The following is a 16,982-nucleotide window of genomic DNA, read 5'->3' as shown; positions in this document are numbered from 1 at the left end:
GATTTGAACGTTCTAAAGAAACTTGCAGACTATGAGACAGGCCGTAGTGGAGGTCTCTGGGTAAATTCTGGCCGCCTGGGAGCCAAAATTAAATTATGGGGCTTTACGTGCCATAACCACAATCTGATTATGAGGCGTGTCGTAGTGGGGGACTCCGCAATAATTTGGACTACCCAGGGCTCTTTAATGTGCACCTAAATCTAAGTACATGGATGTTTTCGCATTTCGCCCTCATCGAAATGTGGCTGTCGTGGCCGAACACCATGGCCACTAAGCAACCACAGCGGGTGACAGTGCTCGATGCCTTACCATCTCAGCTCACCCAGTCTTTGCACACGTGGGAGATTACCACTAAAACATGGCACATGGGCTGCCTATCCACTCAGCCACACTGACGGCCAAGCGCCACCACAGCTGCACTGAAGAGGGAAATGGGAGCCAACCTGGCCTCCCATTCCGTCCCCTCACCTCTTTCCCCTTGCCAGCCCAGAAAGACAGCACTCATCAAGCCAACATCCTTTTCGGCTCGCCCTCGTGAGCCTACCCTCGCACCCATGGCACATGGCGCGAAAGATGTGATATGATCTTATTGCACTTCGACTTTATACAGAACATGATGATGACAAGGTCTTGTTAAGTTGCTCTACTTTGGCAGCCGCAGTAATTCAACGATTTGACCATCTGCACACGCGGCAGTTTTCACTTGCTGTCTCAATATTCCTTCGCAACAGCCGTGAAATTTTTTTGTATTGAAGTTCAACGTATAAAGGTTTAGCTGTATAAATGGCACATGCTAAAACCTTCCTCCTCAGAGCTTCATTCTGTACCATGCATTATTTTAGTGATACACCCTATGTACGAACACACAAAAGGCCAAAGACAGGCATGAATATTCCCTTCAGTCGCGGCATACACGTTTATGGACGCAACTTATTTTTGACATTACAATGCAGTGGTTGTAAGGAATAGACAATGAACATTAAGTTTTGAGTAAATTAAATATTCTGATTTCCTAAAGTACACCCATTTCACTTCTAAGTGAAATGTATCGCTTCAGACGACTGCTTTGGTGAAGGCACTACCCTGTTTGAAGGGACTTTTGAAGTGGGGCATTTTGATAATTATTGCAAAACATTTTTTTCCCTTGTTGTAATGCTTGACCCTATTCATGTAATTCGAGCGGATGATTCAATATATTTAATAAAGAGATGTAGCATGACTGACGGTACAATAAATGAATATTTATTGCGAGGTAATTATGATGGGTCTCTATAACATCCACAGAGTCATTCTCATCCCACCTAGACTTGCTTTCTATGGAGTCTCCAGCGCCTTGGCAAAAATTCTGTAAATTTCCCACATTCATCAACAGTCGATCGCAATTCGTGACTGAAGGGAACATGGAGGCCTGTTATATTAGGTTAGGCTTGCCTAGCCTTCTCTTTTCTCCCTGGCTGAACAAGGTCAACATTTCGACATGGGGACTTGCCTTCGTCATAACACTAGCCCAGGCCAAGGCTTCCCTTGTTCAGCTGCTGTTGATAATCATTTGATATGGGGTGGGTTATCACCAACTAGGCCCAAATGAAGTTTTACTGAAACCATTTGATAACCATTACTCTCAAGACTTGTTGCACTCATACAGACAACAAGAGCATGCCAGTTACACGTAACCTCACCTTGGAACTGTTTTGCTTGTGAGGTGCTGCCCCAGCCTCAACGAGCAGGCGCAGGCAACTCAGCCATCCGTACGCAGCTGCGTAGTGCACCAGCGTGTTGCCCCCGACGTCGGCTCGGTTGGGATTGGAGCCGAGGCGCAACAGCTTGGCACACACGGCCGTCTGGCCGTTGAGCACGGCATGGGTCAGTGCGCTGCGCCCACACTCGTCTGGAAAACACACGTAAAATGCGTCATTCGATGAGGACCAGATCGAGTCACTCATCAAGTCAACCTTGACTACAGACGTTGGCTGCAACCAGACAGGGACTGAACGTAAGTGTTGTACTAAACAATAGCCAGCCCAAATTCAAATTTTCAAGAGCACTACCATATCCCTGGCATCATACCAAGCAGCTTGTCTAGTACTGCATCTCCTTATAAATGCAACATTCTGTACAACTCCGGCAGACACACGAAGAAAATTAATGCATGTTTGCGAATCTCTGCAAATGGTACATTGAGCCACATCACAAACATTAAAACCCTGGTGAGGAGGCATATCGTGCACTTGTGCCAAGTCTCCACTTTTGATTACACAGTCTCTGGGACAGACCGACCTAGTTTACACAGCTACAGAGCTGTATATGCAAAGTAGAGGAATAAGCAAACGAAATCTTCCCCTAAAAACAAACGCCGCAGTTTCACCCGAAAGGCAAAGCATTGATTGCAATAGCAAATTATTAGACAGCTATACAAAATAAGGATAGTAGTCTTATCGGCTGCATAAACTTGTGAACATTTGCTTACCGTATTTACACGATTGTAAGTCGACTCGAATGTAAGTCGAGCCCCCCATATCGCGTGACCGGAAAAAAAATAAAAAAAAATAAGAGAGCATACCCGAGGGCACATTCGATAACGAAAATTTATTAGTAGCTGACATGGTCACTGGACTACTCGTCTTCACTAGTGCTGCCATCGTCATCGTTGCTGCGGTCCCACAGCGCGTCGTGGTCCAGCGAAATATTTAATTTGGCAAACGACCGCACCAGGACATCTTAAAGAACAGCAGCCCACGCCAAATGCACCCAACCACACGCAGCCGTCAGGGAGGCTCTTTTGACTGGTCCAGTTGGCCTAATTTCCAGTCTTCTGCCGCCAGCCACTCGTTGTACTCGTGGCGGAGCAGAACCTTAAAATTAAGGCGAAGGTCCGGGCTTGTTTCATGACCACGTCGCACTTCACTGGCAGGGACCGACCACGCATTTCAGCGACGTTCGCCGCAAGCTTAGCCTACAGCTCCGGAAAGCATCCAGACTTTGGCACATGGGAAATTTCTCACTTGTCACAGGTGAAAATTTCGCTTCGCTGCAGTCTCCACTCTCGCACCACCCGTTTAGAAACATTGAAATTGCGGCCCGCTGTGCAGTGATTTGTTTCTTCGGCGTAAAGGATGGCAGCCCTCTTGAACGCTGCTGTGAACGAGTACCGAACGATTAGTGGGCCTGGTGCACTCATGACGACTGGGGAAGCATAGAAGTAGCGCGTAGCCGGCAGTCAAGTGGAACGCGTCAAACCAATACAGAGAAAGAGCAACCAGCGAGCGGTGACTGCTCTTCCATGAACTACCGATACTCCCCGCAAGCGCCGCCGTTCTGAGGGTGCCGCCGCAAATGGGAACAGCGGCGCTTCCATCAACTATCGACACCCCCCCATGAGCGTTGCATGCACTGTAAAACTCTCAAAAATGTTGAAGAACCCTTCCGAAAAGCGAACAAACACGCGGGATAGCGAAAAGATACGGGTAGGGCCATAGAGCTAACAAAATTCTAACTACGTTGTAGATCCCATTGGTATCGCTTTTTTTGGCGGGGCCATGTTTCGGTTTCGATTGTAAGTCGACCCCCCAACTTCAGACTTTCAAATTTAAAAAAGGGGGTCGACTTACAATCGTGTAAATACGGTACTAACTAAATTAACAAGCATGCTGTCACGCCACGCACAGGCAAACGAACATATCTCACTCAGTGAGTGCAGACACATTCTGTCGAAATGCTGCAGTGAAGAAGAGGGGCGGCAGCAGCAAGAGCACAGCACACACGTAACCATCAGCCGTTGATGCACTTTGACTCTGCACACACCGCTGGTGGCTGTCAAGATAGGGCGCACGTGGCCACGCTCAGCCGCGCCATATGCAGCTGCCGCCGGAGTAGACCCCCCTTGCTACCTTGCGCACGATGGAAGACAGCGCCCTTCCTCCCTGCCTTCCTCCCTTGCTTGCACGAGATCGAGCTGCCATCCTTCTCAGCTCACCTTTGCACCTTTCACTCTCACCCACAGCATAAAGTGTGTGGCTGCAATGTTAATGCACTTGGACACGGAACACCATGGCAACAGCAGAAATGCGCCTGGAATGTCGATACAACGGCTATTGCGACAAAAGGAGCAGACAGGATGCAGCAAACAGAGTGGGCACCTAGGAGTTCCACAGTGCCTTCGTCCAGCCTTCGACCAGTGCCTTCAACCAGCGCGTGCACCATGTCGCAGCTACCTTCCTGTGCTGCGCACATCAGGGGGCTGATCTGGCTGTACGGAGCACCACGGGCGCGGTTTGGTTCCGCCTTGTAACGCATCAGAACTTGGGCGGCTTCCTGTGGAGTAGAGAGCAAATGCACAAGTACTGCTTGTAAGGCTGAAAATGAAAAGCCTTTCAGTTCCGATTCAGGAGCACTCAGACGTCAACGCTTACAACCGGTAAGCCCCATCTGTGTCTGCAAACCAGCCTCTGCTTATAGTGCCCTATGTAGCTACTATCACTGGGTACTCGACAAGCAGATACCACGAAACACCCCTTGAACTCAAACGTGACACGAGCCTTACAGCACACATGCAACATGTAAAACACTATGTCTTATGGCAAGCCACCCCCAACGAGTGTTGCTGGAAGTGTATGCGTCAAATGGGGCAAGAAAAACCTGCGAAGCACCAAGCTTTGCCTCAGACCTGGCATTGTGGTGCAAAAAGCATCCGTGACAACCCAAGCCTGACTTACCAGGTGACCGTTCTTGACAGCCAGATGTAAAGGGGTCCAGCCTTCGTTGTTCGGTCGGTCCACCGCACTGAATGGACCACCTTTCTCGGCACCTGCAACAGTGCAACACAATGTGTTCAATGAGAAAAAGAAAATGGAGAAAGAAAAGAACACTTTGGGATTTATATATTCCTTTTTACAATCAAACAAGTCACCGACCAATGTTTAAAAAAAAATAAAAGAAAAATCTTAGAAACTGACACTTTCAAATATCTTTCTAACAATAAAAAGTCCTGACAAATGAAAAGCAAAAGATAGAATAAGAAAGACGTTTCAGGGATTTGTGTGGGTTCATTTAGAACAGGTCAAAGACCAGTGCAAAGAAGTTTCCAGATTTGTATAGACTTCTTGTTCACAATTAATTAAAACAAGTAGGAGTGTGCGAATATTCAAAAAGTTCGAATATTACTGAATATTATATTTTTAGTATTCATATTGATTCGAAATATAAATATTTGGAAATGTTCGAATATTTAGTTGGACACGAATATTCGAATCAAATGTAATATACTGCTGGCTCTGCGGGAGCAAGCACCGTTCTTAGCATTTGTTTCAGTCTAATCTAAGAATATTGGGGCGATTTTGTGCTGAATGTTGTGTTCGGTTCGTGCAGCTAGCGAAATTTTGCCTGTTAAGCACACTTGCCCACTATATGTTTGAACTTAGCGGGAAAGCCAGCCTCTCGACAGCAAGGGGCAAGGGTTTGCAAACAGCGAGGGTGCTTTTTTTTTTTTTTTTTTTCAGCGCCATCCCCAATTGTGAGCTTATTGCTTCACAGCAAGTGCCATGAGTGACAACTGGCTCAGGGTCAAATTCCTCCAAGTTTACAGGCACTTGATGTGGTATAATAAGGCACAGGCTGAAGAGGATAGCTAGTGAGAATTACTCGATTTCCCAAGTTAACATGAGCCAAATACACAATGTTTTAGTATAACAGCTTACTAGTCTAGTCTTTTAATACTGACAATGCAATTGCAATGTTCCAACACAAACTTGCCAATAAATGCATCATTATTCGATATTCAACTCTATATTCAAAGCCAAGTATTCGTGTTAGAAAATCTTGATATTCGCACACCCCTAAAAACAAGGGATCACAATTCACCGTTATTTGAACAAAGGGTTTATGCAGAACCCGAGACGTCAGCCTTCCTCTTACATTTCTCAGTGGCCAAGCTCATCCCCATGCCGATGCAATACAAAATGAGCACCCATTCCCACAACAAATTAAACTACTGGTGAACAGAGAGCAATGCAGGGATGCAGATGTTAACACTGAGGACAAATTGCAGCAAAGAGCCAGACGTGCCTGTGGCAAAGCGAAGAAGCACTTCCAGGTTGCTCGAACGGCCTGCACAAGCAGCTTTGTGCAGCGGAGTGTCTCCGTTCTTGTCGATGGCGTGCACGGAGGTCCCTCTGGTCATTGACAAAATACAAACCAGATTGTGAACACACTATTACTGCACAATGGTATCCACGTAATTAAAACTACACCAGTGCCTGCACACTGTTTACAATTATTTTTTGAAGAACACATGCTGAACTGAAAATCAATGTATTTGAATGATACGCAATCTATGCATTAGGATTTTGTATGTGCATATTACGATGAGTGCTTAACAGAATGATGCGAGACAATGAAAGAAAATTATGCAGGCCTCAAGCAAAATAGTGTCTATTTCATCTCAGTAAGAGCAGATGGCAGAGAGAACGCAACAGTATGCAAGGAGTTAAGGAATTCTGTGTGGAGTAGCCAGGGTGGGGTAAGGGGGCCTATAGGAAAGACTTTGAAAAGTCAGGCAGCCTTTCTATTCTCCCCACCCTCCCCGTCCCAGCAAGGACAACTGCCACACATGTCTTCAGACAAAGAATGAGAACTGCATTATTCCTGAAAAAATGTCAATACAATGGAATAGAAAGAGAATGTCACCCGAAACTGAACATATACAACGAAATATTGCATTATAATTTGCAATAATTTGCAATAATTTGACGGCATTTTACTGCCTCTATGCATTTGAAAAATATGACTGCATCGAAACTCAAAAAAGAAAGAAAAAAGTAATGAGTAACATGACAAGAGCATCTGAAGTCGCAGCACTGAGACTAGACAAATCCATCTACAACCCATCATTCCCATGTTAGCTGAACAATTGCAGCATTGCAGTTCCCTCCAGTAATTTCTGCAGAAAACTCCAACGCCGTGAACCACACGTGAATCAAACAGAAATCACGACCATATACCTATCTCAGAGGAAGTGAGACTCCAACAGCCATCACGCGTTCCCTTCCCCACCTGACGAGCAGAAGCTAGTAAGTAACACAACAAGAACATCTGAAGTCGCAACACAAAGATTAGACAAATCCATCTACAACTCATCATTCCCATGTTAGCTGAACAACTGCGGCATCGCAGTTCCCTCCAGTAATTTCTGCAGAAAACTCCAATGCCACGAACCACACGAGAATCAAACAGAAATCACAACCATCTATCTCGGAGAAAATGAGACGCCAACAGTGATCGTGCGTTCCCTTCCCCACCTGGCGAGCAGAAGCTCCAGCGGTGCTGTGCCGGTGGCCACGGCGGCGTAGTGCAGGGGCTGCCACCCCTGCCCGTCCTGGACCTCGAGGTGCGGCACGCTGCTCAGCAGGTGCGCCAGGTAGCTGTGCTCGGGGTTCACCGCAGCGCAGTGCAGGGCTGTCACCTGCGGAGGGTGTTCACAGGGACAAGTGACCACAGTACTGCATGTACTGCATGAGAGAGATAGAAAAACCTAGCACGAATACGAAATGAATGCAAGAAAGACGACGTTCTTGTCTTGTCGTCCGGCCGTCATTCTCACATTCATTGGTTTTTCACCCAAGCCTTTCTTTTTTTCCCCCATTATTCACGTGAACAAGTACCAACTCACTCACAACAGCTGACTCAATCAACAACAGTCTTGCACTAGCAGGCGCTTCCAAATTTTGTACTTGCACAGATGTAACAAAATAAGTTTAATCAATTTAGGAAGTTTAACATCCCAAAGCAACATCGAGGTTATGAGAAGCACCATAGTGGAGGGCTCTAGGTGAACTTTGACCCCCCCCCTCCCCCCCTTAGAGAACACTCTAATGCACACCAGATCTAAGTACACAAGCATTTTTTGCACTCCACTTTAATCGGAATGCACCCACCACGGCTGGAATGAAACCCATGACCTTGCGCCCAGCAGTAGAAACCCATAGCCACCCCAAAGCCACACCATAAGGCAAAATTTGCACTGCCGTAAAGTCGCACTTCAAGGCAAAACTCGCGTGTAACCCACACCGATTATCAGAATTATTCTGGAGGGCATCTGATTATTCGGCATTTCAGGCAATCCCTGCCGAGTCTTAATATAATTTGTTGGCTACTCTATATATCGCCTTATATTAGTGAGCATACTTCATTTCTTCATCTCGGGTACCCCCAACTGCAACCTCGCCTTATAATCGTGAACACTCCGTAATTGAATATATAGGATACCACCGAACGAACAGAGTGGCATGGTTCCGCAATCAGATGCCGCACTGCACCGCTTTCAATTGCAACGAATACACAGTATGTTGCACACTGCAAGCGCGAACGTGCACCGATGATGTGCAATTTCACATAACTCTACATACACAAGCTGTACTGGTTATACATGAAGCAGTTACTCCGTAGGAAGCGTTGCAACATTTAAATGAAAAGAACTTCAGAGCGAAATGTGCGAAGTGATACCTTTACGAGTGCATTGCGTAGCTTCAGTAGCATTGCCTGTTGAATGTAAAACGCAGCATAACTACCAGCCTTACCTCATAAGGACCCAATGTCTTCTGCAGCACTGCAGATGGCTGGAATTCCAAGAGTGGTTGCTGACGGTTCAACAGCACCTGTGAAAATAGAAAAAAATAAAGGCTCATTAGCAGAGCTACAATTACACAGCTAACAAAAAAATACACCCGAGAGCAAACAAGAGCATGAACGGCATGTTTTTGTGGCCACCTAAATGTAACAAGTCCCGTCCAGGGCAGCCGAGCGGCACAACAGTGTGACGAGAGCCTGGACGTCGAATACTTTACGCAAAGAAATACAACGAAGCATTTTCTACCAGCTGCTGCTACCATCATCGTAAGGTTACTTTTTCATTAGAAGAAGCAGCCCAACCGTTTTCCACTCCTGAAGTGCTTTGACTCGTTTTTTTAACGATGTCTTCTGCCTTCACAACCAACCCAAGAATGTGCAACACAAACTGCGGTCCTCACCCCAACATATGTGTGCCCTGAAACACGATTCTGGGTGTGTGCTCGCTTCAAGTGTGCTCAGTGGCACGTACTGACAATGTCTCCTGCATGAGAGGCGAAACTTCTCATTAAACAGTTACTTTTGTTACGTCAAGTCAATATAAACTCTTTCATCACATTACCCTGTGTTTCTGAACAATTATATAATCTCTTGGCACAAAACAAATTCCGAAACATTTTCAGGTCAGCGAGGCCAAACGTTTGCCTCTGAGCACTCCGAAATGACAACAGTGGGGGGGGTGCAGGTGAAAAGAACGCACCTGACGAAACAGTGGGTGCAGCGGGGACAATCCATGCTTTTCGGCTCGAATCGCTAATGAACCCGCCAAGGTTATTTCACCGTGACGAAGGGCTCCAACAATGTGGCTCCACAGTTCCTCTGGAGGCTCCTGAAATCACAATTTCATTGGTCCAATTATTTACGGAGAACCTTGCACACAATGCTATCTCAAATAATGAAAAAGAAAATAGTTCCAGAAACCCTCAGATCCAAGTGCCTCTGTACAAGTTGCAAAACTAATAAAAAAACCAGACCTGCACAACATGCCGACATGAATTCTTTTTTTTTTTTCGTTTTAGGAAGGGCAAGGGTGGCAAGGCATCTAAATACTGGCACTTCCATCAGCCCATAGTCATTAACCAAGAATGTAGGCATTTTTGCAACATCATTCAACAACAACAAAAAAGTGAAATATAAAAGCTTCACTTAAAGTCATAAGAACCCAGGGAAGATCTAGACAAGCAAGTTCTGAGATAAAAAAAAAAAAAAATTCACCAGAAGTTTCTAAGCACTACTAGTAAGGCCTTTTACTGCATCTCAACTTGGCTATGTTAGCATCCTTTCGAACAAAAGCAAAAAAAAAAAGAGGGGAGGGAAGAAGTGCAGTGAATGTTAATTTTTCGGACTCCCTAGGGACTGTGAATTATCTGAAAAAAGAAAAGAAGAAAAAAAAATGCATGCCTTTACCTGCCCACAAGGGCTGAAATTGTCACAACCACATCAAAAATGGCATTAAAGGCCTGCCAGTGCAACAATGAGGTGTCCCGGTGCTCATACTGTAACAGGAGACTGCGGGTATAATTAAGACCAATTTGATGTCCCATGACAGTGGCACCTTTGCACTCTTAGTATGCTTCACCGCAACATACAGTGTATGTTTGACTGTGTTACACCAATGTATTGTGGCGAAGCTGACTTTCGAAAACGAATGCTATTAGCGATGATGACGAAGGAGGGATCGGCACCACTGCTGAAAACGCCTTTTCCTCTTCACAATCTCTCTGTCTCTTTCTGACAGCGGTGAATTCTTTGAGTTAAAAATACGGCACTGAACAGCAGGAAGTGTGATAGTGAACGTCGAAGCAGCTAGGCCTAATGATAGCACAAAATGACTTTACTCCATTATGAGGAGAGATTTTTCATGATTTTCGTTGCTTGAACTCGACCCTAGCATTGCATTCAAATAATGGCCAAATTGACTATTTTAAAGCTATTATTATAGATTTCAATCCAATGCATACTCGTGTCGACCGAAATCAAAAACTTGCTTTCTGTTCCAATTGATGCTATTTTCGCTGTGCTTGTGACTGGTATTACTGCACCACTGGTTACAGTGGTGCAGTACGCTGCAGACTTTCACGCTTCAACTCTCTTCATTTGCGACGTTATGGCAACACTGTATGTTTGGTATGACACTGACTTCAAGAGACGAGCAATTTTGATGGCCGAGGAACTGGAACACACCGCCACGGCTCAATGTCAAGTCAACAATTTGCAGATGGCGGGACCAGTGGGAGGCCCTCTTTTTGCAAGGCCGGTTACAAGGGCTTGATCTGTAGACCTTGTAAGGGCCTGGTACTGCCTCGAGTGAAATGGTTGTGTGGTCTTTTAAGAAGTGCCTAATCTCGAACGAGCGCCACGGCAAGCTGGAAGAAGGTTCTTGAGCGATCACTTTTAGAGATAGTTTCGCTTTTGCGAGACTCCTCGTCCCAGCACCGAAACCCTTGAAGTATATGGCTGACAGTCCAAAATGTTGCCTACGCCGTTACAACTGTATCCAAAGCCAAAACTGTGTTCACAGTGTTGGCAACAGCCTACCATCAGAGCCGCCAGCTGCTGCATCATCGCCAGCCCAAAATGGCGACTGAGCACATTTTCGCGAAGTTGCTGTAGGTTCATTTTGTGCTTGAGTATGATCTGAAGTAGTATTCTCGGTCAACCGCTATCGGAGATGGTATCACTTTTGCGAGATTTCACGTAACTCGGCACCAGATGCGTCGGTGTATACAGCCACTAATGTTTCTGGTGCCGCACCAAGCTCACTATCTGTGCACAGTGCCACAAACGCTGTCGGCTGCATAGTTCTACAAGTCTTATGCAGAGTCAGATAAAACATTGCAAAAGTGATAGAAGTACCTCTAAAAGATATTGCTGGAAGGTATCCCTCCTGTGTGCTTGACATCTGTGACCAATGAAGTGCAAATGGCGACAACATGCTGCTTTCATTATGACAGCTTATTTTAAATAAGTTTGTCTTTTGAGAATGCAAATTCTTTTCTTTTTTTCTCATTGTGCATGTGGGGAGTATACTACTATATTTTTCTTTTATAAATTGGGGGAAGGTTACACTGAAGTACACTTTACAACTTGGGCCTGCGTTAGACATCCAAAGCAGAGGAATTAGTTATATCAATTTTGATCTATGCGATAATGTTAAATTTACAAGGGTTTTGGAAAAGTCCTACTGACATATTAGTGGTGTATTTAAGAACCATGTAAAATACATTAATTCTGACCGCTTTAGATGCACTATTAGGTGAAATTCAGAGAAGTGCAGTATCGTTCTTCATTGCCAAGTCACAAAGTTTGTGGGGATGCACGACTCTCACGGGTCTCCTGATATGCTGTTTTCTTACATAGCTTCCGTCTCCTGTAATCCAACTTCGCCGCGTGGCTTTACGGTTGTGGTCGGTATGCTTGCAGGGTAGTACGAGATAGCGCAAGTGTTGCTCTGCTAACACCACCTAACGGCAGGGTTACTTGGGTGCAAAAAGGCAAAGGCTCTTCCTCTTTGGCTCGGGGTCGGCAAGCAGTGCGGACGTTCCATGCTTCTGCAAGACCGTCTCGCAAGGCCTACCCCGGAATGGACGAACACGATCTTTCGAACGCGCCAATGTTCGCGTGACCGTAAGCGCAAACAATAAGGCGTTGGTGTCCAGCATGGGGCGAACCTATTCGCTCGCTATCCAGTCGTGGTGAGTCAGACTTCCACGATCTGTCGCATGCCCATCGGCATGTTTTGTGGATAGCAGCTCGGCTAGCAGGCATTGATCTATGAAAGGTGCAATAAATGCCCTTGTGATTGTTTGCATTACTGTGTTGTCGTTCCTTTGTCCCAAGAGCACGGGTGACAACCCTACAAGTTATGAACTTGATAGCTTCATTTTCTAAAAATTAACTACTGTATTACAAAATTAACGGCTTAAACAATAGAATCCGCTTCCCAGAGCGACTAGGTTTGAACTTTTTCTTTTGAATGCAATGAAATTCTATTAAATTCAGTGCAGTGGTTGCCAACAAAAATAAATTCTTCCTTCCCATTTGTTTAGATAGAAACCCCTGAGCTAAAACTCATGTTCCCGTGCTACCTGAACCATCACTCTTGCAGCTCCAGTGGACACTTGTGCCACAGTTTCCTCCAGAATTTCTTTTTGGAGAACTCCATGACGTAGTTTGAAAAGTTACTGTCACCGTGTCCCAAATTGATGCAGAAAAGGCATGGAGCCTAACTCACCTGCCCAGTAAGAAGCTGGTCCACAGTCTGAAACGAGACGCCATGCTTGATGGCAAGCTGCACGGCGTGCTTCCGATCAATTCCGTACTCTCGAACATACTGGTCACTGTCCTGCAAATCCACGATGAGACAAGACAAACTTTTACCAAAGGGCCCCATGAGTTGCTTGCAAAGACAGCACTTCCACGGATTATGACGGGCTGCCCAAACTGAAGCTCTTAACCCTTTCCGGCCCAATGTTTCCAGCTGGAATCATAATGGTTTACAAAATGCGACACAGAAACAAATAAAATTTCAAACTACTAGAGAACTACTTACAGTGCCAGCTATCCAGTTACATAGTTCACACAAACCTATTGCTGCAGATCATTGCTTCTCTGAAATTTAGAAGTTTACATGCTGCCACATGCTCATATTAGGTGTCTCAACTGCTTCTTTGGAGCCTGCCTTCTATCGCATGTGAAGTCGCTAGGCACATAATGACAACAATATTTGAATAAATGGTGCCCATTCTTTTCACAGCTGCGACTGAAACAGAGTTTCTAAGTTCGATAAACACCATGGAGAATAGTAAGTTTGCAACAGAAGGCTATCACATATGAAAAACTGATTTGGAAATTTTATTTTGCTCTTTTCTTGTTAGGTTGCAATGAATGTGGCTTACTTCAAAAACAAAATCCAGACCACAAATGTTTAACCTACGCATATGCAAGTAGCAACGTAGGATCCCAATGTTCAGCAAACATTGTCCAATATTGAGCTAGTGTGGCTCAATTTTGGGCACATGTTGAGCTTATGTTGAACTCATGTTGGGCTAATGTTGAACTCATGTTGGGCTAATGTTGAACTCATGTTGAACTCATGTTGGGCTAATGTTGAACTCATGTTGGGCTAATGTTGAACTTATGTTGGGCTCATGTTGAACTCATGTTGGGCTCATGTTAGCCCTTGTTTCTTTTTCTGTGCTGCTAGGGTAGTGTCCTGGGGCTCAGTAGGCCACTTGCATATATCAAGCAACCAACACTTACTATGAAAACCCATGCAATATAAGCTACCTTTTGCCAAACTAAGCCCTTTCTTGCAATCGTGGGCATCTGGTGCTCTCAAAAAAGTAAACCAGTGTTTCATGGTGGTAAGGAAATGCAGTCGGAAAATGGCCGCATGTTCTGAGGTGCGACTTCTGAAGTGCAAGAAGGCACAGCAAGACACTCTTCAATTCTTCTGTATTTGTTTTGTGAACTACGGCACAAAGTTACGCTCTTTTTCCTTCTGTAACTACATACATTGTATTTCCCTTGCTCCTAATAATTTAACCATGGAGCCTGTGAGGTATGTAAATAAACAAACAGAGTACTTGCTGTCTTCCTAAATGTCATCATCCTACTGAGCTGTCTTGCACATCAGAAGCCATGCAACTCCAACTAGCCCAACGTCGCACACTGCCCCACTAATGCGTAAAACTCCTGCGTTTTGCTGCAGCTCTTGAACAATATGACAAATTCTTAAGACGTATGCAGCATGTATAAACGCAATTATTTTCATCAGTGCTTTTAATTTCGAGTAGTGTTTTGGCATGCACAATTGTACATGCAGTGCTTGATGAGAATGAGCAGTTCGCGAATGAGTTGGCAAATAAACAGAAAGATTTCGCAAACTACAGCAGTGCGAGAGGCATAACATCAGCTGCAGATATGTTTACAAAATGCATGTGCAACTCACCAAGAGCAAAGCGCAGTTCCCATTTTTAGCCACCTCTGTTCTGATCAATGGAAGTCGCCACGGGGCACCAGGCTCGGTTGCCAGCCATCTGCACAAGTGCAGCAACAACATCATGATGAAACAAGCCTTCAGGGCAGATGCAGGCAGAAGATGCAAGTGAATCAAAAATTGCTAGCTGTTACCGAATCAGTGCACTCTGAGCCCAGGATGAGCAAACGTTAAGATTATAGATTCACACCGCCAGCAAACTTCCTAGCCAAATTTTTGACACTTTAAGCTGCTTATAAGAATTGAACATATCCAGTCAAAGCTTGACCCTTATAAAGACCTTTATAAAGTACATAGTACTACTTGAAAAATGACCACTCCATTCATCAGGTACAATGTTGTGGATGCTAAGCAAGAAGTACGGTCACCAAAATTTATCCTTCCGCGCGTTCCATCTATCCTTCGCTATGCGCCAGCTGTGTTTGCTCGCACAAGCAAGCACGTGAGGCTGCCGTGACAAGCTGCAAATAAAAAACAAACAAAAAGCAAACTGATCTAAAACGATGTGTCAGCAGCCACATGAGTACATGGTTTATTTGTTTCTAAGGGTAAATTCTTCTTTTCATTCAGAACGGAGCTTATACAAAATGCATTTTCACAAAGTCGGTCAAAATATACCACACTATTTTTAAGTGCGAACACAGCAGCCACTGCAAAAAGAACCTCTAGCCTCCACAGTATTGCACCTGATATATGAAACCGAGCATATAGGACTACAAGTGGTTAGCTTAAACGTCCAAATAATCTGGAGTAGAAACAGGTTCCTAGAAGAGCGTGTACCTTTGGCTCTGCCTTCCTCTACAAGTAGCCGCAAGATAGCGTTGACGTGCAAGAACCTTTGCTTATGCACAACTGTCAGTATGTTGGCTGTCGCAGTGTCACTATAGGCAGACAGAAGTATGATTACAGCCTGCACCAAAACTGCTTAGTGGTGTTGAGCTCATAGCATATCACCCCTGAAAGTCTATATGTGATGGTGCAAACTAGGCGAAATGTTTTGTGATGATCACGCTCGAATTATTTCATTAAATCGGGAAGTTCGTAAAATTGAGAAATAAATTTTTTTGGCCCTTCGAAATCTAAAATTATGACGTAGGGGCACCTAAAGCTAATGTGGCATTGTATTTGCCGCTAATCCAGCCATCTGTTGCATAAACCATGAAATAACAAAAGCAAACACAGCTGCCCCCACCGAAGCTGTGTTGAGTCGGCTGTTCCATGCATGGGCGCGGCGCGCAGCCTTGTCAAAATAAAGCTAGAGATCTGATCATGGCACCTAAATGTTTTAATGCAATAGCTTTAGAGCACACACTCGAAGAAGGACCCATCTGTGTCAAAAGTAAAAAGAAATTACCGCTTTCTTTAATCATTTATTTCAGGAAAAACTTTGATAAATTGAGTTCGGCCAAGGTTTGTTTCATTAACTCTGGTCGACGATAACATTGAACCCTATAGGTACCTGACGGGGAATGGAAATTTCTTCGTTAGATAGGGAACTACGTAAAATTAGGCTTCGTTAGATCGAGCTTTAACTGTAGTTTGTTGTGCGAGGATCTGTTCCAACGAGTGTAAACTCTATATGCTGTATATACAGTCAAACCTCATAATAATGAAGGCACACTTGCTGCGAAAACACTCCTTTAAATCGCCAATTTCTTTAGTCTGAGGTTTTGAAGTTTCCCCAGTAAAAACAATGTCACAATTTCCCTAGATATTCCTGGAGAATCTTGTCACTAAGCATTTATAAACAAATCGCAAGAAGGTCTGGCCATAACAGCATGGTTATGAGCGCCAGGGCATGCAGTGCAGACTGCGCCAAGGGCAATGCATCGGCACTGCTCAAAAGGCATCCGAGATTTGCTGGTGTTACGTCCTGTGGCAGCGTAAATCTTGGACGCCATGACTGATCGCACTTAGTGCCTGCAGTCGTCATAAGGTGGCACTTACAAATTAAAAACGAAAGTACAAAAATATACGAATATTTGTCCTTATAAAGAAAAAAAAAACGTCACAGTTTCGCCACGAAGGCTGAGAATTCATGGCGATAGCAAATAGGCAACTACGCGAAGTCTGGTTGAGGTCTATTAGCGTGGTTGAGGTCCAAATTGAGGTCCATTATGTTGAGGCTTGCCTGTGTATAGTTATAAAACACACGGGAAACCAAAGCTGCAAGGCAGTCTGATATCGTAGCACACTGGAGTACCGTATTTACTCGCATAATGATCGCACTCGCGTAATGATCGCACCCCTGAATTTTGTCGTCAAAATTCGATTTTTTTTATTTCCCGTGTAATGATCGCACCCTGAACTTGCCACAGCGATATGTCGTGTGCCAAGTCTAGCTAATAATGATCGCGCTCAC

At 44.8% G+C, this 16,982-nt stretch overlaps 1 protein-coding gene across 5 annotated transcripts in view; it reads right to left on the bottom strand.

Annotated features, from left to right (window-relative positions):
* Positions 1-16,982, bottom strand: part of LOC139047780 (poly [ADP-ribose] polymerase tankyrase-like) — a 110,029-nt gene that overhangs the window by 59,006 nt on the left and 34,041 nt on the right. For all 5 annotated transcript variants that reach the window (XM_070521849.1, XM_070521852.1, XM_070521853.1 and 2 more), the window contains exons 13-21: positions 14,573-14,660; positions 12,854-12,964; positions 9,320-9,448; positions 8,571-8,648; positions 7,293-7,456; positions 6,061-6,167; positions 4,713-4,804; positions 4,137-4,311; positions 1,680-1,888 (exon numbers count right to left, since the gene is read on the bottom strand). In XM_070521849.1, the coding sequence (XP_070377950.1) occupies positions 1,680-1,888; positions 4,137-4,311; positions 4,713-4,804; positions 6,061-6,167; positions 7,293-7,456; positions 8,571-8,648; positions 9,320-9,448; positions 12,854-12,964; positions 14,573-14,660 (1,153 nt within the window). The remainder of the gene's footprint in view (positions 1-1,679; positions 1,889-4,136; positions 4,312-4,712; positions 4,805-6,060; positions 6,168-7,292; positions 7,457-8,570; positions 8,649-9,319; positions 9,449-12,853; positions 12,965-14,572; positions 14,661-16,982) is intronic.

This window comes from Dermacentor albipictus, chromosome 7, assembly GCF_038994185.2.
Source record: "Dermacentor albipictus isolate Rhodes 1998 colony chromosome 7, USDA_Dalb.pri_finalv2, whole genome shotgun sequence".
NCBI classification, from domain to species: domain Eukaryota; kingdom Metazoa; phylum Arthropoda; class Arachnida; order Ixodida; family Ixodidae; genus Dermacentor; species Dermacentor albipictus.
This window is presented reverse-complemented; position numbering and strand designations above follow the sequence as displayed.